Here is a 23,561-nt window from a genome sequence, read left to right as displayed (position 1 = left end):
ATTTTGGCCTGAAAGGGGAGGGATGGATGGGGAGACAAAAAACCTGGATTTGTTTGACATTATAAAAAGGCTAACAGCGAAACTGACGGAATAAGTGAAATTTCCGAGGGGTGGCGCTACCGGACCAACCTGGCAGCACCCCAGCTGCTCTGCCGCAGGCGTCCCCAATTCAGCCGCTGCTGAAACTGACCAGCAGTGGCTGAATTGGGGACGCCTGGGGCAGAGCCAGACTATCGGAAGGGGGGGCTATGAGGGGTCTGGGGTGGCATCCCCTCACCCCACCCCAGACCCTCTTATAGCCCCCCCCTTGTGATAGTCCGGCATATCTGATAATCCAGCACCCCCTGGGTCCTAAAGGTGCCGGATTATTGGAAGTTTACTGTACTTAAAAAATGCTCAGAAATTTCACTTATTCTGTCAGTTTCAATCAGTGGCTGAATCAGGGAAGCCGGGTGCAGAGCAGCTCCAATTGTCCGGCTGCCCCAGCACTTCCGGGTTCCTGATGGTGCCGGACCATTGGATGCCGGACCAATGGAGTTTTACTGTATCTTCAGAGAACTCCATTGAAGTCAGGTAATTTGATTGGGGAATTGTTGCTTTTTGCCTGTGTTAAGAACTGTATCATCACACCCTAAAACATATGACAAAATCCTTTGAAACACTGCAAAACACTGGCCTAAAATAAGGGAGGAAGGATTCCTTTCAAACAAGTGATGTGCGGCAGGTCTCATCCACGGGCAATGGCAGGAATAGGAACATTCCACTTCGACTCCAAATCAGCATTAAAAATCTCTTGCTTCAAGGAAAAGCCATCAGGCCCTCGAGTCACAAGAATCTGCTGACAGGAAAAGGCAGAGTTAGTGTGGTTAAAAGGCAATGAAATAAAGGGCTGGGACTGACGAGTTGTCAACTGGCTTCTTCTCAAAGAGGGAAAAAAAAACCTTCATAAATATGTCAAACCTGTTTGACTTTACAACGGATATAGAGCAGATGAAGTTTATAAGACGTCAGGAGAACAGGAACACAGGGATTAAAACGAGTAGACATTGATTTACATTTATCCCACCCTTGCTTATGTCAGATGGGAAACATTTGAGTGGCTGGTTTTACCATTACAGGTTTTTATTTTCTACTGGATCTTATTGTGGGGGCTCCTTGTCCTATACACAAGAAAATAAAGCAAACACTTTTTAAAATTAGAAGGAAGTAATTCCAATGCCAGGCTCTGCAGAGGTTAATTTTTACTCTTATGGATTATGACATCTCCAAAGGCCCCCAGACTTAATGGAGTTTGGAAGCCTATAATTCACAGTAGAGCTGAGTGCCCCAAGATAGGCAGGAACGGCCTCTAACTAAACAGGAAGGATTCATATTTATTCCATGTTACTCATGAGAAGAAGTAGAAGCTGATATAAGAATACACACTGCTAGGAAAACATGCTTCCTTTTAGCTGTAGATAAAACTAAGCTTCCAATCCAAACTGGGCTGACCATGGCTTTCCATCCCTTCCAGATACGCTGACATTTACTGTTCAGAGGCCTCTCAGGTGAAAACGACTGTCCTCTTTTCTGTTCTCTGCAAATACTATCGGTCCCAAGCACGCTTGGATCAATAAGTTTGCCCTGATACTATTCTTGCCAGAGTTTTGGCTCCCTTTTGTCATTGAGCAATGCCCTACACTACTGAATGCCACACCAAAGGTAGCTGCCTTTCAGCAGTGAAGTATGTTTGTCCTTCATGGAATGATTTGGCAGCCTCGAGAGAGAGATTGTTTAAAAGTAAAAAAAATAACTGCTTCTCTATACAGAGAGATTATGGGATACTGGATACATTAATGCTCTTGGAAATAGTATGTTGGAGACACCCTAAAGCATATTACACATTACCCAGCATCATCACTGTGGAATTATGCTCAGTTTGATCCTTGGTAGTTCAAGAAAATCCCTGCATGCATCATTTAACCTAATTATCACCCTTGTTTCTTGCCTAGCACACGCCTTTCTTGATTTCAAATAGGATTGCCTTGCCTCCCCTTTCTCCAGTCCTGACACTGACCAAACCCATCTGAAGCACAGGGATGATACATGTTGGACTGGCAAATATGCACCAGGTCTATCAACCCCTTTCATTAGCAACTGCACTGCTACGCTTCAGAAACATGGGACAATGCTACCCTCTTATGGCCTAACACAGCAATAGGCTCCATGGGCTTCCAGCAGGAAAAGACTGCTTGCTGCTGCAAATAACAGTTCAGACCTCTTTGCTTCACAAAAGGAAACGGTTTCATGCACTTTACTAACCTTCTTTCAGAACAGCCTCATTTAACTTTTGGAAGTGCCTGGAAAATAACAGCTGGGACACAGGTGTAAGGTGTCTTCTACTTAAGCAGTAGGTCAGACAGCATTTGTATTTAAATACAAAAGCCACTGGAGCTGTGCTAGGTTTACAAGACATGATATTGATAGCAGGAAGATTGTCAGGCCACAGCTTTTAATGAAGGTTTTGTTATTTTTATTATTTGGGTTTTTGTTAATTAGTATTAGTGTTTCCCATTGACAACATCCTCTAGTTTTAAAACATGCAGCAGAGATCACTACCAACATCAAGCACATTTACAGTGTGACCTCTCAAAGATCAAGTTCCTGGTTTTTCCTCCATTCCCCTTCAAAAAGGAAAACAGAAAATTCTTATAATTAGCCTTCAAAACATTTCACACTCCACAAAACTAACCTTTTCATTTCAGTCATAAAATGTCAGCGACTAGTCTAAAGCTATGGCCTGTGTCCTACAGTGGAAGGTTGATGAGAGAGATCACTAAAAAGAGGAGCCTGGATTGAAGAAGGGGAAGCGACAGAGGTAAAGCAGACTGAGTTTGGTTAGTGCTGCGTGAGGCGGCTGAGAGTAAACTGCATCATTCAATTCTTTCCTTTCAACTTGCCTCCTGTGCAGGCATCAGTTTTAGGGTGTATCTACACTGCCACATTATTTCAAAATAACTAGCACTATTTGGAAATAACTTAGTCTGTGTCTACACAGCAGGCAGTTTTTTTGAAATAGCGTCAAAAAACGGTTAAGCTGGAGGACTTCTTACTCTGGCTCCTGTGTAACCCTCATTGTTTGAGAATTAAGGGAAGTCAGAGGAAGAGTGCTGTATTGCGAAATAAGGACGGTGTAGAACAGTGGTCCCCAATGTGGTGCCCGTGGGCGCCATGGCACCCACCGGGGCATTTATATGCGCCCACCTAGTGACCAGGGCTGACCTAAGCCATTCTTGCACCACGGGCACACGGCACATGCGCAGCCCTGCACCTGGGTGCCCAGCATCCCCAAAAGGTTGGGGACCACTGGTGTAGACACTCCCTATTTCAAAATAAGATATTTCTAAATAAATAAGCTTATTTTGAGTTAAGCCCTGCTGTGTAGCTGCGCCCTCAGTTTCAAAAGGATTTCCTGCTTCACAATAGAAACAAAGCTTCACATCATCACAAGACAGTAAATAAAACATTTCCACTGTCAACATAACCTTAGAGAGCCCTTTGGGCTGTTGCCATAACACAATTTATCAAACCCATTAGCATTTCACTTTGGGGCTCTGGGTTTACAACTGTATTTCTCAGTGAAAGGAGTAGGCTCTCCCATTCTAGTCAGGCTTTGCTGTGGGGTAGAGAATAGAAGCAAGCAGCTTTGAGCCTCGGCTGGGTTCACTTCAATCCAAGTGTGCTCCTGGGGCTATGCATGAAGCAGCTGGTGGCCTCCTGAAAACCAGTCACCGGCCATCTATGTTCCAGCAGCAGCCACAAAGCATCCTGCCACACAAGGAACTCCTGCACAATGGGCAACATGCACAGGCAGCTGCCAAGCACTTTTTTGCTCTTGTAGAGCTCAGCTCAGCTCCAGAAGCCTTAAAAGCTACCAAGAGAGGCCTCAATCTACGCTCTTCAGTTCGTGGTCACCACAAGACCACAAACAGGGAGGGAAAACAGGCCAAAGCTAAAAATGCACAGGGAAAGAGCATGGATAGTGCAGATCAGGATGAAAGGGGGCGGAACAGGGACTAACTACCTGCCAAGCCATCATGGCAGGCGACTGCCAGAAGAGGTTAGGAACCAGAGGTTTAAACCCACATGTAGGTCCCCACTGAATGTGGAATGGGCAGGGCCTCATTCGAGACAATTGGGCCCTGCACTTCAAAGGTATTGAAATCCGTAGGAGTTGGGCACCTCCTAACCTTGGAGAATCTGAGCCATGATCATGTCACAAAGGCGTTCTGTTTGTGAATGGGAATCTCAAGTGGGGTGTGTGGTTGGATGATCGAGGTTGGAACAGCAGAGTTTTCTAGTTGGAAGTTAGAAGTAGATGCAGGCCAGGTCACCACAAGCCAGCTCTAGGGGCCTTTTCTGTCACAGATACTACATCATGCTCCCAAATCTAAGCTCGTTTCATTCTAAAGAAAGTCAAGTCCCCAGCTCATCTGGTTGCCAACAAACTTTTGCTGCCCTTGAAAATAGCATATTTCCGAGAGTGCTTCTCAGTGCTCTGTTCAGTAGTGGTGATAGGTACAGATAAGGACAAACCAAACACCAGCGTACCCTCAGCTAAACTGACTGCAGAAAAGGAGCTACTTCCTAGTATGGACAACCCATGTCTTCACCATTCAATGAGATGCCGAATGACACCATGATGTGCTGCCAACCTGAAACAATCTAGGTGGAAATGTTTCATTGATCTCCATGGTCTAAAAAAAACCTTGCATAAAAGTCAACTGTATTAAGTATTTCATTGCTAATAAAACATGCAGGGAAGTAGAGGGATTATTGAATTAGATGATATCCTCCTGTATTGGGCATCTCTACATTTCAGCTGAGAGCAAGCTTCCCAGACTGGGTAGACAGACTCACATTTAGCAGGGCTTGAGCTAGCAGGCTAACAGGCTCAACTTAGTGTGGACATTGCAACTGCCTCAGACTTGTGTTAGGCACCTGAGCTCAGAGCCAGGGGCTAGGTGGGCTGAAAAGCCCGAGCTACAGTTTGAGCCACACTATCCACACTGCTATTTTAAGCATCTTGCTTGAGCCCAGATAGCATGAGTCTTTCTACCCAGGCTGGGAGGGTCACTTCCTGCTGCCATGTAGACATGCCCACAGAAGCCCAGCACCAGATTTTTGTGTTACAGTACAAGCCTTATTATCCAGCACCTGAATATCCAGAAAACGCTCTTCACCAGCATCTCCCCATGGATGGCAATACAATTCCCCCATTCAGTTAACCAGAAAAATGCCAGTAGCCATCCGGCATCATTTTTCAGTGTTTGCTGAAGTCATGTTTGCAATCCTGTGGAAGTAAAGGCGGTATTTGTCCTGCCAGTGAGTACAGTCCTGCATCTTGTCCTGCCTCTGAGTGCTATGGCTAGCACTACACCAGCCACAGGCAAAGGACAGAAAAGAAAACAGGCTGTGCTGACCATAACCCAGTAATTGGACCCAATTCGGCACTTTGAAAGAGGCGAAAACAGGAGCCAATTGAGGCAAGAGTTTGGTGTTGACTCGTTGACAACCTACACTATTAAGGTGTAGAAGGCAGAACTGATGAAATTCATGTCACGTGCCAAGATGAGCAAAGCAATTGAGAAACACCATGCTTTGCACAAACCAAAATTGGAGCTATTACACAACATGCTCTACAAATGGTTTTCCTTGAAGTGCTCTGAGGGAGCTCCAATTTCTGGCCCAATGTTAATCAAAATGGCCAAGAACTTTTTTCAGCAGCTGGAAATGACCAAGATCTGCGTTTTTTCTGATGGTTGGTTGCCATGCTTTAAGATGTGACATTGTATCAGAAGGCTTGATGTCTCTGGAGAGAAGCAGTCTGCTGATCATGAGGCTGCAGAGAAATCTTGTGTGTGTTTTTTTAAGAAGCTGATTCTGGAGCATGGCGTAACCTCCGAGAACCTTTAAAATGCTGATGAAACGGGACACTTTTGGTGTTGCCTGCTGGTCTTCAAACCTTTGCTGGTGCAGATGAGATTGGTGCGCCTGCATTCAAGAGGAACAAGGGCAGCATCACTCTGCCCATGTGTGAAAGTGCTGCTAGTGGTTTCAAAATTCAAGCAGCCAAGAGCATTCAAGACTATTGTTCATCTGCTAATGGAGTACAAGTCCCGGTCTAATGCATGGATAAACAAGGACATGTTTTTGTATTGCTTCCACCATATCTTTGTTCCTGTTGTGCAAGACCCCACTTGAAAGGACTTGGCGTGCCAGAAGAAACAAAGGTTCTTCTGGTTTTAGATAGCTGTCAAGCTCATCCTGCTGAAACAGAGCTTGTCTGGCAATATTTTCAGTCTTGCTGCCTGCAAATGTCACCTCGCTTCTTCAGCCAATGGATCAGGGAATTATCAAGATCTAAAAGTCATCTACAGAAGGGATTCTATGAGGAAGCTGCTCAACTTTGAAGGGACAATTCAAGACTTTCAGTCATGGTATAGCATCAGGGATGCAATCTTCAATGTGGTATGTTCCTGCTCTGCTGTCAACCCTACAACTTTAAAGAGAGCAATGGAGAAAATTGTGAAGGGGTCCTCTGATGAAGAATTACAAGGTTTGAACATAAGACCAAAAAGGAAAGTGCTACAGGAGATACTTGAAGTACTTCAAAAGGGTGACCTCACAAACCCAATCTGAAGGATAACGAGGTTGAAGAGTGGGTAAATGTCAATCAAGATGTTACAAAACCCCTGAGGGCATGTCTACACAGCAGTGTTATTCCGGAATAACGTAGTGCATGTCTACACAGCAAGCCTGTTATTTTGAAATAAATTCAAAATAACGGGCTTCTTTCTCTGACTCCTGTAAACCTCATTATATGAGGAGTAAGACAAGTCGGGGGAAGAGTGCTTGAGTTCGAAAAAACTGCTGTGTAGACAGCGCCAAAAGCCGACTTAAGCCACGCAATTAGTGTAGTTCAAGTTGCATAGCTTATTTTGAAGTGAGCCCTGCTGTTTAGACATGCTCTGACAGACTCTGAAATTACAGAAATGGTTGTCCATCTGGTGAAGTACCTATACTTCAAATGACAGATTCAGAGGAAGAAGACCATACTGAAGAAACCAAAGTCTCTTGGGCTACTGCTGTACAGTGTCTGGATCTTTGGTGAGTTTGCTGAGCAGCAGTCTTCTTATTCTGCTCAAGATGTCATGCAGCTGGACGTTATCCAGAACAATTTCCTGAAGAAAAGGCACCTGACTTGCAGGTAGGCAGAAACTTGCAAGATACTTCAAAAAGCTTCTGCAGTTTGTGCCACCAGTCCCGCAACGTCAGCATCAATAGCAGAAGTTGTTGATACTGATGAACCTGAGGTAGACGAGGAGCAGTAAATTACAGTATTGGATACAGTAATACTGTAGTGTTAAAAGTTGTAGGCTGCGTCTAGACTGGCAAGTTTTTCCACAAAAGCAGCTGCTTTTGCGGATAAACTTGCCAGCTGTCTACATTGGCCGCTTGAATTTCCGCAAGAACACGGACTTCCTACTGTCTGAAATCAGTGCTTCTTGCGGAAATGCTATGCTGCTCCCGTTCGGGCAAAAACCCTCTTGTGCAAATGCTTTTGTGCAAGAGGGCCAGTGTAGACAACGCGGTATTGTTTGCGCAAAAAAGCCCCGATCGCGAAAATGTCAATCGGGGCTTTCTTGCGCAAAACCGCATCTAGATTGGCACGGACGCTTTTCCGCAAAAAGTGCTTTTGCAGAAAAGCATCCGTGCCAATCTAGACGCTCTTTTCCACAAATGCTTTTAACGGAAAACTTTTCCATTAAAAGGATTTGCGGAAAATCATGCCAGTCTAGATGTAGCCGTAGTGTATATACTGGAGTAATAAAGTTAAGTATGGTTATTTCATTTCATTCATTTTTGCACTCAGTTAAAAAAACTCAGTCTTGTTCCGTATGCAGTAATAGTGTTAAAAATTGTAAGGTATATAGTAATACACTAGTGTTAAAAGTTATAGTGTTTAATGTGGTCATTTTATTTCGTAAATATTTTTGCTTTAAAAAAACCTCAATTAAACAGCACATTTACTTAACTGGCAACACCCATTCCCCATGCACGCTGGATAACAAAGCTTGTACCTTACTAAGATCCATGCTTAAACCATGCTGAGGCCTTGTGCAACTCCTCTGCACAGGGGAAGAGTCCATCCATTGTACAGCTCTGCACAATCCCCATGAGCAGTATTTTGAGATTATGAGAGCATAAAGTTTAGCTTTCAGTGGAACTTGATAGAGTAGCAGCTTAAACTATGTACTTGGAAAGATTCATATACTTCCTTTGCTTTCACTAATCGGTATCTCAAAGACAATCAAGATGACAAGTCCAGCTATATTTCTAAGGCGCTTACCACCTTAGAAAGAAATTTTCAAAGGCACAAATGAAATTCTACTGACTCCAAAGGGGGTCTTACATTTGGAGGTTTAAACAGCATTTGTGAGAACTAGAAACTGTGTATCGTTCTAGCAAAATAAGTGTCAGTTTTAATGTTTTACAACACTAGGGGGCTGTGCCCCCTGCTCCCTACGCTCACCAACCCCCTCTCATGGGAAGTAGGCAACCCCAGCTCTCCTCCTGGCCACAGGGGAGGGCTGGGCTGCGGCTGTGCCAGCCGAGGACTCTTCTCCTTCCCTACCACGCACCCCCGGCTACGCCAGGCCAGGCCCGGCCCTTTCTCCCTTCCCTCCACCCCCATGGCCTATCCCTAATGCCCCATCCTGGGTGAGGCTGCACCAGACCCACCTAGCGGCTAGGGAAGGCCAGGCCACAGCGCACCAGGCCAGGCCATGCCCCTGGTGGCCACGGAAGACTGGGCCACAGCACCACAACCCAGCTCTCTATGTGGTGGGGCTTGGCTCCAGGAACAGGGCCTGAGGTAGAAGGGGTGGGGCTGAGGATGGAGTTTTACTCGCCCATGCCTACCCCTCAGCCTGTGGATGCTGTGACTTGATGATGTCACTTTATTGTCCCACAGGAAAAAAAAAATTCGATAGAGATAGAGATAGAGATAAGAGAGAGAGAGAGAGAGAGAGAGAGAGAGAGAGTCTTCTAGAGAAGTCTCTCCTGTAAATGCACATCAATGCTTAATGACCGTTACAATTGCAATAAGGTTTTAAAACAGCAAACAATAGCTTCAGCAAACAAACCAATGAGTTTGGGGAATGATCCTGTATCACTGAGGTGTGCCGGAATTTTGACATTGTCTTATAAATACATTAAAAGCAAGAGGAAGACCAAGGACAGGGTAGGCCCACTGCTTAGTGAGGAGGGAGAAGCAGTAACAGGGAACTTGGAAATGGCGGAGATGCTCAATGACTTCTTTGTTTCGGTCTTCACCGAGAAGTCTGGAGGTGTGCCTAACGTAGTGAATACTAGCAGAGAGAGGGTAAGTTTAGAAGATAGGATACACAAAGAACAAGTTAAAAATCACTTAGGAAAGTTAGATGTCAGCAAGTCACCAGGTCCTGATGAAATGCATCCCAGGATACTCAAGGAGCTGATAGAGGAGGTATCTGAGCCTTTAGCTATGATCTTTGAAAAATCATGGCAGACAGGGGAGATTCCAGAAGACTGGAAAAGGGCAAATATTGTGCCCATCTATAAAAAGGGGAATAAGAACAACCCAGGAAACTACAGACCAGTCAGTTTAACGTCTGTCCCAGGGAAGATAATGGAGCAGGTAATTAAGGAAATCATATGCAAACACTTGGAAGGTAATAAAGTGATAGGGAATAGCCAGCATGGGTTTGTGAAGAACAAGTCATGCCAAACTAATCTGATAGCTTTCTTTGATAAGATAACGAGCCTTGTGGATAAGGGAGAAGCGGTGGATGTCATATACCTAGACTTTAGTAAGGCATTTGATACAGTCTCGCATGATATTCTTATTGATAAACTAGGCAAATATAACTTAGATAGGGCCACGATAAGGTGGGTGCATAATTGGCTGGATAACCGTAGTCAGAGAGTGGTTGTTAACGGTTCTAAATCCTGCTGGAAAGGGATAACAAGTGGAGTTCCTCAAGGGTCTGTTTTGGGACCCATACTGTTCAATATCTTCATCAATGATGTAGATATTGGGATAGAGAGTACGCTTATTAAGTTTGCAGATGATACCAAACTGGGTGGGGTTGCGACTTCTTTGGAGGATAGGGACATAATTCAGAATGACCTTAGCAAGTTAGAGAAATGGTCGGAGGTAAACAGGATGAGGTTTAATAAAGAGAAATGCAAAGTGCTCCACTTAGGAAGGAACAATCAGTTCCATACATACAAGATGGGAAGCGACTGTCTAGGAAGGAGCATGGCGGAAAGGGATCTAGGGGTCATAGTGGACCACAAGTTGAATATGAGTCAACAGTGTGATGCTGTTGCAAAAAAAGCAAATATGATTCTAGGTTGTATCAACAGGTGTGTTGTAAGCAAAACTCGTGAAGTCATTCTGCCGCTCTACTCTGCACTAGTTAGGCCTCAGCTGGAGTACTGTGTCCAGTTCTGGGCGCCACATTTCAAGAAAGATGTGGAGAAATTGGAAAGGGTGCAGAGAAGAGCGACAAGAATGATTAAAGGTTTAGAGAACATGACCTATGAAGCCAGGCTTCATGAACTGGGCTTGTTTAGTTTGGAAAAAAGAAGATTAAGGGGGGACATGATAGCGGCTTTCAAATATCTAAAAGGGTGTCACAAGGAGGAAGGAGAAAATTTGTTCCTCTTGGTTTCTGAGGACAGGACAAGGAGTAATGGGCTTAAAGTGCAGCAGGGGAGGTTTAGATTGGACATTAGGAAAAAATTCCTAACTGTCAGGGTGGTCAAATATTGGAATAAATTGCCAAGGGAGGTGGTGGAATCTCCCTCTCTGGAGATATTTAAGAACAGGTTAGATAGACATCTGTCAGGGATGGTGTAGACGGAGCTTGATCCTGCCTTGAGGGCGGGGGGCTGGACTCGATGACCTCTCGAGGTCCCTTCCAGTCCTATGATTCTATGATTCTATGATTCTATGATTCAATAGCAGCTTGGCACCTCACAGAGTTACAACTTACTTGTAGTTCTGGATCATTCTCCCGTGGGGCTAAAACTATCCATATTTGCTTTCAGTCCAGAACTAATCTTTAGATGTCTGAGAGAAAAGGCTTCCAGCTGTTGAGTATTTGCAAGCCAAAAAACAAACAAATGCATCTTCCCCCCAGTCCCATAAGTAGGATTTTTCACTTAGTATTAATTCAAAAATGGCTTATTCAAGAGGACTCAAGTTTGGCTCATTTCACAGACCTAAGGATTGTTTTTGTTGGGGTTTCCTTTAGTTACCAGCAATTAAATAAACTCATTCCATGCTCAGCGGGCATCTCTTAAGTTGCTGAAGGAGGAACATTGACATTGCTAATAGAGGTGATCAAAATGTTTATAGTTGGTCAAAAAAGAATAGTTCTGGACACCCTGAAAACTGTTTGTGAATTGGACACAAACTTAGTTTTGACTGGACAAAAGCTTTTCAAGACTAGCTTCAGAAAAGAGAGCAAGAGGGTACTTTCTCCCTTCTAACGGTGAAAGCATTTGTTGTTATGTAAGAAAACCAGGGTTGAATTCCCACTCCGAAGAGGGGACATGTACTCAGCTCTTCTGGGAGCACCCTAGCCTTTGGGCTAAGGGGTATTCTGGCGTGCACTGCTTTCCATCACTCCTATTTCTATGAATACAGAAAAATTCACTGTGCTGGAGTGAGCTCCCATTTAGCTTGGCGTCTAAGGCACTTGGCTGGAAGACAGGATACAGGAAGGCAAATCTTCTCAACACAATCATCAGCACAGCTCTAATGATCGTCGAGTTCACTGAAACCCATATTCCTACTGCCTGGCCAACAAGGTCTTGATGCAGATATCTTACAGTGTGAGGCCAATACAGAACCATTTCTCGGTAAAAACCTTTTAAGGAAAAAAAAAGAAAAAAAAAGCTATCTTAACAAAATCAAGAGTCTGTAACAAAGCCTCTCTACTCCGTCCCCCCACCTTTAGTTCTGCCTCTTTAGCATCTTTAGCTACTTTAGTGAAACAGGACACTGTGGGTATGTCTAGACTACATGGCTCCATCGACGGAGCCATGTAGATGAGTTTACTAGACATAGGAAAATGAAGCAGCAATTTAAATAATCACCGCTTCATTTACATCAAAATGGCCGCTGCGCTGTGCCGATCAGCTGTTTGGCGACACAGCCTGGATGCTCCGCGGTCGACAACGAAAGCCTTTGTCAACCGCTCCATTATGCCTCGTGGAATGAGGTTTACCAGAGCGGTTGACAAAGGCTTCTGTTGTTGATCGCGGAGTGTCCAGACTGCCCCGCTGTGCTGCCAAACAGCTGATTGGCACAGCGCAGCGGCCATTTTGATGTAAATGAAGCAGTGATTATTTAAATTGTCACTTCATTTTCCTATGTCTAGTAAACTCATCTACATGGCTCCGTCGACGGAGCCATGTAGTCTAGACATACCCTGTATGTACTAACTCAAAATAAATACATCAGTGTCAATATTTGCCATGTGTCTTTGAGGGGAACTTTTCATGCTTTATCTTGCAAGACCCACACAGAACTGACCAAAACTACCCAGTTTTCTGATAAAGTTTTGAAGAGGATAGAATACTTCTAAATCAGCTTCCTTTAGATCAAAAGGAATCTTCACCCACACAGTTGACTACATGCCAAAAAAAGGATGAAGAGCTGACACTCTTTATTCACTTAGTATTTAGAGTCACATGCATGCCAAATGCACACAGGCTAAAGTAAAATTCATTTGCAAACTGCAGACTTGTTGGTACAAATGTTGTGTAACCTTCACACAGCAGAGACTGATAGCAGGGTACAGAACAGTCTTCTGTATCCAGCAGAGTTATTCAGCATGAAAGACAGCCAGGCGATCAGCCATTGGAAGATTTTTGCAGTGCCTCTGGCAGACAGATGCAAGAGGGCACATAGTAAATTGTTCTAGTGGCCTCCAGATGAAGGCCCCAATCCTGCATGGGGACCCACTGCATTCATGCAGGCTCTCTCAGAGGGCCACTGTGAATAGATCTCACTGCAGGATCAGGCCTAGAGAAGTAATAAATTATTCTTCTGTTTGAAGGTCTTTTAGTTTTCAAGTTAACCAGTCCAAGATGTGCCCACCATGCCAACGAGCCAGAGATCATTGACTATAGCCTGAAAAGAGCTAACCTAGCTCCTCCAGACATAGAAAAGCACAAGGCTCTTCCCCCACACATTGGAAAACACAAGGCCCTTGCCTTATTTTTCAATATAAGCTTTCCAGTTGTATAGTTTCTAGATACAAATCAATTGCCGATTATCTGTTTTACCCCATTTCCATCATTTATGACACTTCAAAGTTTTTAGTCTGACATTTCCCCCAACTTGGTCTCAACCTGAAGGTGATTAATTGAAAGAGCCCCCAATGAAAATTAAATGTTTTTTTAAAAAAGTGAGGGATGCCATCAAAATGCCAGGCAAAGTCTTAATGCTGAATTAGTAAAAAAATGTAACTGCACAATTCAGGAAGTATCTTGCTTTAGACATATTTATTGAACTAGAATACGTACCTCCTATGTAAAAAGATGCTGTAAAAACCACAATATTGCAAATGCTAAGTTGACAATTTGTTTGCAATGGTATCCAATATTTACAGTGTTTTGTTTTACAAAGCTGAAATTAAAAAAAGATATAACAAGAAACCCCCATCTACTGTCTAGTATCAGTGATCCTCACTGGTTTGTTCACCATTTATGAGGATAACATCATTCAATGCAACTTGTCACAGAGACTTATCTATAATCATTCGCCTTGTGTACTAAATCCATGACTTTTGAGCCCTCAGAGCCAAACTGTAACAGCTGGTGTATACTTCCGCAATAAATTGATCTAAACTACACAAATTCAGCTGTGGGAATAACGTAGCGGCAGATGACATATCTAGATTATTTACTGCTGTGTAGACACCGCGCTTTGCCAATTTCCCTTATGCTTCTCAGGGAGGTAGAGTACACAAATTGATAGAATGCTCTCCCATTAATTTAGTAGGTCTTCACCAGACCCACTAAATAAACATCACCGCATTGACTGCAGCAGGGCCCATCTATCAGTAAGTGTAGACATGGCCTAAGTCACCCGCTGAAAGATTTAACATTTATTAATCAGCAGGAACATTGTCAGACTTTTCAAGAGCCTCCAGGAACGGAAATGTCATTCAGACAAGCCCTATTCTTACAAGTCTCTGGCATGCTTTTGTACTCCCCTCTACAATAGTAGGTTATTGTAGTTCAGTTGACCTGGGATTTCAAAAAACCTGGATGAAGTTGTAGGTGCCCAGCGAGACTTTTGTAAAATTAAGATTTGCCTGTGCTCGTGATGGTACTTTGCTCTCCTACAGCATCTTTGGCCAAAGATCTCAAAGCACTTTGTGAACATTAATGAATTAAGTCTCACAGCAGCCCACTTTACAGATGAGTAAACCAACGCACAGACAGTTTCATGACCGAATCACATGCTTTGGCCATAGACCTTGCTTCTTCTCTAGCTAAAGCAAAACACATTTTGTTTCCTAGATAATCTTTACCCTCTTAAAAAAGGCCATTAACCACTTTCCTGTGTGTGACCGTCTGTCAGGGCTTCTAGTTGTCACATTAAAACCTGCAAGTCACGTATGTTTCTTTCTAAGTCTACACCTGTACTAAACAAAGCCCCAGAAGAGTCACTGTGACATGCAAGCTGCAGGAAGTTCAGTAGTGGGTCAGATCAGGCCTGCTAGTGTTGTTAGACACCAGTAAAGTTAGCCTCATCCACCTGAGGATGGGCCTCCTCTGCGACCTGGTCTCCAAGAACAGGTACCACCACCTTCTCCAGACAAAGGATTATAACCTGCAATGACAGAGGAGAAGCATATGAGGCACACTAGTTGCCAGACACACCAAGGACACAAAAGAACACCATTTCACAATCACTTGTAGCAGGAAGGACATGGAAGTTACAGAGGCAGCATTCTAAGGATAGTAAAAACATGGACAATAGAGAGTTAGAGGTAAAACCCAGCGTAGAGGGATTTATGTTGTAACAGTCCATGTCATCAACAACTGAGAATTGGAGATTTTAAGAGTTTACATATCACAGTACAGTATTCGTATTTCAAAAGGTTAGCCCATGGGGCTTCCAAAACACACAAGTGAGATGTGTAGCTTGCAGTCATAACACTCTAAAATCAACATCACAGACCTAGCACTGCTCATTCATTATTACAGAGTATTAAGCTTTACTTTTTCACCACAAGAATAAACTCTGTAATCTCTTTAAAAGTAAGCTTAATAGAAGCACAGAAGTAGCATTGCTACTGGTGTTAGAAAAGTGCACTCCTCTAATCTCCATCAGATTGGAAATTTTGTTATGTTTATTTTTCCAATTTCATAAAATAAACCAGACAAACTGATTTTTAGTTGGATCGCCTACTAGTTGCCTTTTACACTGTACACTTGGGGAAGACATAGGCTTGCAAGTTTATCATTTAATTATTTTGTCCATGCACCATCAGCTGACAGATTCCTTCTCTCCGCTATACTAACTGAGCAGTTTTCAATATCAACCCATTCTGTTAAAACCACCATTACTTCCCCCATAATTATGAAACTTGTCCATTAAAAGGAGGAACAAGATAACTAAAAGTTCAGTTTTCAGAACTGTATTCAGCAACTAAAACAGCCTGCAGGATTCTTCAATTAACCCTGGTTTATCTCATGAGAATTGAGCCATCTAATTTGATAGTCTGTATCTGAGGCATGCATTTTACCTGGGACAAACAGGTGGCCATAGAGGGAAATGACTGAAGGAGCCAACTGTTATTATGAAATGTTTTAGCATAGCTGTGGCTTTGTTATTCTCTCATTTCCTGTCCAGAAAAGTTTTAATTCTAGGCATTCCATGGTAACAGACTACTAAAGTATGCTGATGATAAACAACATACAATGCGTTTGGCACGTTGGCTATCAACATTACACTCAAGTAAGATTTTCAACTCAATGGTAAAATGAACTATTGATTAAACATATTAAAAGCTGTGACAAGGTTCTTTGTCCAGCTACTGTAACCTATTCAACTATTATACTCTCAAGGTGTATTCCTTCCGCTTTGGTACATTCATTAGGAGAGCCATCTGTACAACCACTAACAGCAATACCAATTAGAATATTGACCCCAAATTTGGCTTTATATGGAAAGCAGATGCTGTATACATAGTCTCTTTTTTCCCCCCCACCTCCTATCTGAATGGCTTTTATCTATAGCAGTGATATCATGGCTCAACACTGTAGCATCTGAGCAGCCAAATGAAATGCTGTATTAAACTAAAAATCACACTTGTGGCTGTGTAATATAAAACAAAATGCAGGAGGAGAAGTATCTAAAAAAGCAGTGCTAGGAGATACACACACAGAGACTAGACACCATGGTGCGGCTCCCTTTTTTTTACCCTGACCAAAAGTAGTTACCCCCAGAAAAGTTAGCAAATTTGTTCTGAGATCAAAAGATAGCATCTCTGAGTTGTGCCAAGAAAGTTCTCTCAAGTAGCTATAATAATGTCAGGTTTTTGCACAGCAGAAACTTACAAAAGGCCCAGAATTTTGTTCTCCATAACATTTAGCAGACTATGGGTATGAAAGTTGCACTGACTTTGTATTGACTACAATGCTCAAAGATAAAGGACTCCTCCAACAAGACATGTTCTGTATCAAGAAGCAAAGCTTATCTTCTCTCTGAACAACAATAAAAACACAAATCAACTGTCTCTGGATAGCCGAATAAATACTCCATTTCTCATAACTAACAGACACCCATGTTTTGCACTTACCAGCTCCTCGCAAAGGCTTTTTGTTAGGTTTAGACTTAGGGATTGTTGATGAGACAGAAGCATCAGATTCTACTTCTTGCTGTTCAGACAAAATGAAAATTATTCAGAACCTGTCAACTTGTAGTTTTCAGCTAGCTAATTAAAGAGTGCGCTGCAATATGTAATGTTTAAGGAGAGTAAAATTACCTGGTTCCGTTTCTCTTTGTAGCTTTTTCCTTCTTGCATGCTCTCCCACATGGCTATCTTTTGCCTTCTCTTCTCTTCTTCAAGCTGGAGGGTGGGAGGGGGAAAATGAATTTGAAACACTATAAGACTGTATAAAATTAACAACTGATACAGCTGGAATAATCCACAAAGCGGGTTAAACTGCTGCCATTTTAACAAAGACAAAAATTCATAAGCCAAACACAAACAAAACTGATAAATTCCTAATGTTTCTTTCCTTAGCTAAAGTAGTGATAACCAAATCTTTCCAACCACAGTGCATAGGGATGGGGGAAATGCCTTCAAATCATTGTCAAAGCTCTTCTCTCATCATCATGTGCTAAGACAATGTGAAAGAATAAAATGCTACATAAAGAGCTATTTCAGAGTTACTCCCCCCCCCACACACACAAAAAGAAATCTTCTCTAGACCAAATCTTTACAAATCATGAATATGAAGTCATTTAAAACATTAGAGGTTTTTGGTAGAAAGCAATATATTGTTAAAATGAAGTGTCGAAAAGCACAACAAAACATTTTTGCAAGGAACAGTCATACATATTAGCATATGAAAATCGGAATCTTTCCCGAAGAAATTTATCAACACGGACTAATGGTTAACATATCCTTCGTCTTAATGAAAGGAAATAAGATATAGTTTGCCAAGAGTCAAAGAGAGCAAGGCTTTCTCTTTATAAATGCACTGGACTTGATTTCCTCAAAGATTGCTATTCATCTCCTGAACTCAGTTTTCCATTAAATTTTAAACTTCCGGGATTTCTTCAAATATCAACTAAGCCGACAGGGAACTCTTGACACTTAAGACCTAGTGCACTGGAACTATATATTTCCTGAAGAATTAAGCTTGCTTTAGAGCATATAAATTCCATGTGTAATTGTGTCAGTAATTACCATGTTGACAGTGTCAGAGTTAACATCCTTTTGCATACACAACAACTGGGTTTGCACACACAATCGCAGTCACTGCCTCCAAGCCTGATTTTTTAAAGAATCAGGACTATAGTGTTTTCTCTTACTGTATATTTTAGGAGAAAAAAAAGTGTTGTGTAGGTCAATTACTTTAAGAAGGAACAGAACAAAAGAGTAGAAACAGACCTGCATGAATGAATTTCCTGCATATTAGCAAGACTTATTTTGCCCGATCAAGATAATCAAAACCTTAACTCAACTAAGCACTTCGGCATTTGTGCTTAAGATCACTGAACTCCTTATACCAAAAGTCTTTAAAGTAATAAAGATGGAACACATCAATCTTCATAATTTGACCCTTAAGCCTTGGATAATCTTCCAAGACATTAGTTCCAAACTTAATATGGAAGAAATACAAGAGTTCACAGATCTTCTATAATTGATCAGGTATACATCTACTTCTGTACTGAAAAAACACCCAAACAAACCTGGACAACAAATTAAGAAGTATAAATGTCACTCTAGTCCTTACAGTACCTGTCTTTGCTTTTCTTTGTATTTTTCAGCTTGTGCATTCAACTCCTCTTGCATCCTGATGCGAGCTGCTGCCAGAGCTTCCTGCTGTCTCACCACCACATCAGGTTCTATGAGATCATGGAAAAAAGTTGGCAAAGCTACCATCTTCAAAGAATCTGGTAAGCCATATAGCCCTATAGCTGCTCTTGAAGAAACTGTAGCTGAAGCTTACTTAGTAACTAATCTTTTCCAATAACTTATGTAATGATCCAACTTCAAATCAGAATTTTTGGAATGATCACTAGCCCATTAAATTAAACTTTAAATTGTTGATGGAATGGTTACCATTCTAGTTTTGAAACTGGTTGGTAAGAATTATTTCAGAATGACTTGTCCATACTCTACAGAAAATCCATTTTCATCAACAGAACTTTTTCTATTAGGAATCATTAACAAACCAGCACTAACTCCCTCACACCTCTCCAATTGTTCCTACTTGTCTCATCAAAACAATAAAGTGGAAGATCCAACATACTCTATCAAGAGAGACATAACTTATGAAGATATTATACATTCTTTTCTCCAATGAGAAAAGCAGACAACCTAAGAAACACTACCTATTGTTTGTCCCTGCTGCCTTTTGTAATTGTCACAGGGGAAAAGACCAACATAAAAAAACCTCAGATATTTTACTCAGCATTTTCTACTGCTGTAACTTCCCCATATTAACAATGTATATGCATGAGTATATTAAGTCATAAATAAACAATTTTAGGATAGAGAATTGTCAGCAGTAGTTGTGTAAAATACTTAACTTAGTATTTCCACTGAAGCCTGCAATAACAGAATAAAAATTTCTAGAAGAGATTCCGGTGTAATTTCATTGCACACTAAAATATAATTATACCCATGAAAGTAATAGGGGTTTATTACACTCCATGCTGCCAGTGTACTAATCTGAGTCAGTGCCAGACAATTATTCTTTACAGAGCACCATAAATGTACCTCACACTTTACAGCAGCATGAATCCAACTGAAGCAAACTCTAGACTACATAGGATTTACAGCCTAGAGCCACAGCTCGAGAGATAGAACAACAAACACAGTGTGCAGTTACGCACAAATGTTACTCATGATGTGGGCGGTGTTGAAGGATAATAGAAGGAAGTAGATGGCAAATACTAATCAGGAGAATTTGTAAAGCCTATCAAACATCTTTCAGTTTCTCTGGCAATGCTGTAAGGTCCTCAACTTCTGTGGTGACAAACCCGGAGATATTCGGGCACTACAGTACGATAGAAGTCACTACACAGGATATGTTGCTTTCAAGATAATAGTCCCAAAACTCCAAAGAATCACAGAATACTAGAACTGGAAGGGCCCTCGAGAGATCATCAAGTCCAGTCCCCTGCCCTCACCACAGGACCAAGCACGGTCCATGCTACCCTGCAGCAACTCTATTCACTGCTTCATTTCTTCTCTTTCTCTTTTCAGGCCACCCTTCACCTTTGGCAAAGCCTTCCAAGTCTTGAAAGGCAGATCTTTCACTAAGTGTTCCTCCACTGACCTCCTTGCCAATGAGGGCTCTGCACCTTTGGTGCCTGAAAAGTTGCCTTGGGCATCATGTCAGTGTTAGTTCGTAAGATCGTTAGAGCAGGAACATTATCACATCATGGTATTTAGGAAAGATCTGCACATTCTGCATACAGCGGTGACTTTGGGAAGCCTTGCGAGCTATTTGGAGGCCTGCACATCTGCAGATATACGCCTTATATCCACAGGTATCTGCTACTCATTTTCACAGCTAGAGTCGCAGATACGCATTCTGTATCCGCATAGGGCTCTTGTGATATACGCAAGGCACTACAGTACGACAGAAGTCACTACACAGGATATGTTGCTTTCAAGATAATAGTCCCAAAACTCCAAAGAATCACAGAATACTAGAACTGGAAGGGCCCTCGAGAGATCATCAAGTCCAGTCCCCTGCCCTCACCACAGGACCAAGCACGGTCCATGTAACGAGTGGGGGGCTCCCAGGCAGGGCCGGACAGAGCCATTCCGGCACCCTGGATTGGGGGAGGGCGCATGCATGGCCCCGGCCCCGCCTGGTACATAGGGGAAAGCGCACGGAGCTGGCGGCAGCAGGATGCACGTGCCCGGCCCAACCCAGCCTGGCTACCGCCGCTGGCACGCAGCCCGGGACATGCCAAGCCTGGCCGTGCAAGGCCCCGCAACCGTGGGGGGAAGGGCACTGCTGGCCAGCACTGCAGGGGTTAACGGGGTTAACCTGCAGCCTGCGATCCAGGAGCCGGGCACGTGGCACCTGATGGCATCTATAAGGGGCGCTGCGTGCCCCTTACAGCTGCCATCAGACACCCCACATAGGCTGGCGCCCCGCCAGCTGCCCGGCTAGCCCCTGCCTTAATCCGGCCCTGCTCCCAGGGTACGCGAGCGCACGGCCCCCCCAGAGCGGAGGAAGATTTACGAACCAAGCGGCGGCGCCGTTCCGCTGGGCCGGATCCTCCTGGGGGCTCCCATCTTCTGAAGGAGCAGGTAGAGGGCGGCGCAGCCGAAGAGCAGGAACCAGCCGTAGCTGGCCAGCAGCGAGCACACTGGGGAGAGGGGAGGAAGTCAAGGCTGGGCCTGGAGTCCCACTTGCCACCGCAGAAGAGGATTCGGGGCCAGGGGGCTGCTCCCCCCACGCTGCTATGGGGGGGGGGGCTGACCCACGGGCTATGGCGGGCTGCTCCCCGTGGGGGGGGGGCGCCTCAGGGCCACAGCCCATCCCCCCTCAGGCTGGACCCCGCCCCCCTCAGGCTGGGCCCCCCTCAGGCTGGGCCCCCTGAGCCCACCCCCCTCAGGCTCGACCCCGCCCCCCTCAGGCTGGACCCCCCTCAGGGCCCCCTAAGCCCACCCCCCTCAGGCTGGACCCCGCCCCCCTCAGGCTGGACCCCATCCCCCACCTCCCTCAGGATCGCTCCCCGGCCTCTCACCCAACTGCGGCAGGGCCTGGATCCCCCCCTGCTCCAGCACGGGCTCGCCGGGCCCCTCGCCCGCAACCATAGCGACTGCGGCGCGGACCCCTCAGCCCCAGCCGGATCCAGCCGCCGGGATCACCGCATCCGGCAGCAGTCCCCACCCACCCCCAAGCTAGGAGGACACGTAGTCAAGGCCTCCACCAATCGGCAGACAGCGCTGCTGCTGACGGCCAATGGCCATACAGAAGGGGGTGGAGCTGAGCAAGGCAGGGACCAATCCAAAGAAGAGGAATAAAAGCTGCGGCCAATCAAGGGACAGGAGAGGCGCCGACACGTAAGCCAATCAGAAGGGGGTGCCGGACGTTCAGCCCAATGACAAGCCACAAGGGGGTTGTCCCTCCGCCAATCGCAGGGAAGAGGAACCCTGCGCCAGGCTCTATCAGTGTTGAGGTTTCCCGGACCGCGCCAGGCGCGCGCCCCCCTCCCCGGGTTCCAGCTGCCTCCATCACTCAGCCCCCGGGGTGGTGGCCCTCGGTGTCTCTCCGCAGACCTGGACGTTGCAGCCTGATTTGCAGGAACAGGGCCTGGCAGCAGCTTGTCCTGGTCTGAGCAACCGAGCATTTATTCCTCTTTGCATTTGCAATGCATCCTGCACTGGACCAGCGCCAGCCCTTGGCGCCTGGCTCGTTTACACCCCGTCTGTTGCCTGAGGCAGCCATGATTTGGCGCTTGTAACACCTACCCCTTCACCTCAAGCCTCCTTCACACTAGCATCAGCTTTTTACCAAGTCCCCCTGCTCCTCTCTGCCTTCCTTTGCTGGCAGAGTTGCTGTGGGTCCGGGTTTGAACTGGATGGTCCAGTATTTGAGCTTTTTGTTCAGTAAATAAAGTGAAAAAAAATAAATGTCCAGTATTTTCTAAATAAGATGTAATGTAGCTTGTGATGTAATGTCAAGTGTGTCTGGCGTTTTTGTTAAAAGCATCTGGCAACCCTATTTTAATGCAGGCTGCAGCATATGGATCTTCTCAGATGGCTGGCTGCTGTTACTTTTGGCATTGGGTTCCTCATAGCTAATCAAGACACTTTGCCTACATTCATTCACCTGTCCTGGCTTCCTAGTTCCCCTGTGTGGCTGTATGTCATTTTAGGGTTCCCCGTGATCAGTGTTCCATGTTCTCACATCTAGAACCCCAATCCTAAGGAGGCTGCTCCTAGGCACATCTGTCTTGTTTTTCTTTTTTATGGCATTAGTTCATTACAGTCTGTGCTTCATTGGTTTACAATGGTAAGAGCCTGCAATCATAAGTGTTGTTGTATTAGCACGCCACATGGCTCAGCATACTACTCTTTAGAAATCCAACTGACTAGCTGACTCACACCTTTTAAAAGCATGCTTCAAGCCCTTGGTGACTGAAAAGGTAGTGTGGTGCAAGATGTCTAGGTAACCTTCCATTACAGTCTCTCTTCAATGGGTGATTGCATATGTAGTGCAGTTATGCTACTAGAATATCTCCTCGGGTCAGTTCATAGATGGGAGACAGCTTCACAGTAGCAGGTTACATGAGTTCTGATGAGAAAGATGACTGCTGAATTAATGGACCAATGACCTAATTTCTACTGATACTGCCATCTTTTGAGTCCTGGCCCTAAATAACTTTATTTTTTAAAAGTGGAATAAGGGTTAGCAACCTGACTAAATTCAAACTTCGGTAATTACATTTTAGCTAACCATTTATAGACCATAGGTAAATTTATTCGTGTGTCAATTTTGCTTTCCCATCAATTGTGTGTATAGCACTGTCAATATTTATATTCATATTTAATAACTGACTTTAAATCACGTGAAGACTTCAGCAATAGCTAAATTTTAAGGAAACAATGAACAACGAGAAGTCCTGTGGCACCTTATAGACTAACAGATTTATTGGAGCATAAGCTTTCGTGGGCAAAGACCCACTTCGTCAGATGCATGCAGTGGAAATTCCAGAGGCAAAAATATACAGGCATAAGAAA

General features: G+C 44.1%; 1 protein-coding gene across 2 annotated transcripts; it reads right to left on the bottom strand.

Annotated features, from left to right (window-relative positions):
- Window positions 1-304: 304 nt before the first annotated feature.
- On the bottom strand, window positions 305-21,723 carry SELENOS (selenoprotein S). 2 transcript variants are annotated; one of them, XM_075896925.1, is made up of 6 exons: window positions 21,563-21,723; window positions 21,059-21,181; window positions 18,588-18,694; window positions 17,103-17,186; window positions 16,917-16,995; window positions 305-835 (listed from the first exon to the last, which is right to left on the bottom strand). In XM_075896925.1, the coding sequence occupies exons 1-6, from the start codon at window positions 21,630-21,632 to the stop codon at window positions 813-815; spliced, it is 486 nt and encodes a 161-aa protein (XP_075753040.1). In that variant the 5' UTR covers window positions 21,633-21,723; the 3' UTR covers window positions 305-812. The 2 variants fall into 2 exon arrangements, with proteins under 2 accessions (XP_075753040.1, XP_075753039.1); XM_075896924.1 differs by lacking the exon at window positions 305-835 and adding an exon at window positions 13,587-14,941.
- Between the last annotated feature and the right edge of the window lie 1,838 nt (window positions 21,724-23,561).

Source organism: Pelodiscus sinensis, chromosome 14 (assembly GCF_049634645.1).
Source record: "Pelodiscus sinensis isolate JC-2024 chromosome 14, ASM4963464v1, whole genome shotgun sequence".
In the NCBI taxonomy this organism is placed as follows: domain Eukaryota; kingdom Metazoa; phylum Chordata; order Testudines; family Trionychidae; genus Pelodiscus; species Pelodiscus sinensis.
Note: the sequence above shows the minus strand (reverse complement) of the source record. Positions and strands in the feature narration are given on the sequence as shown.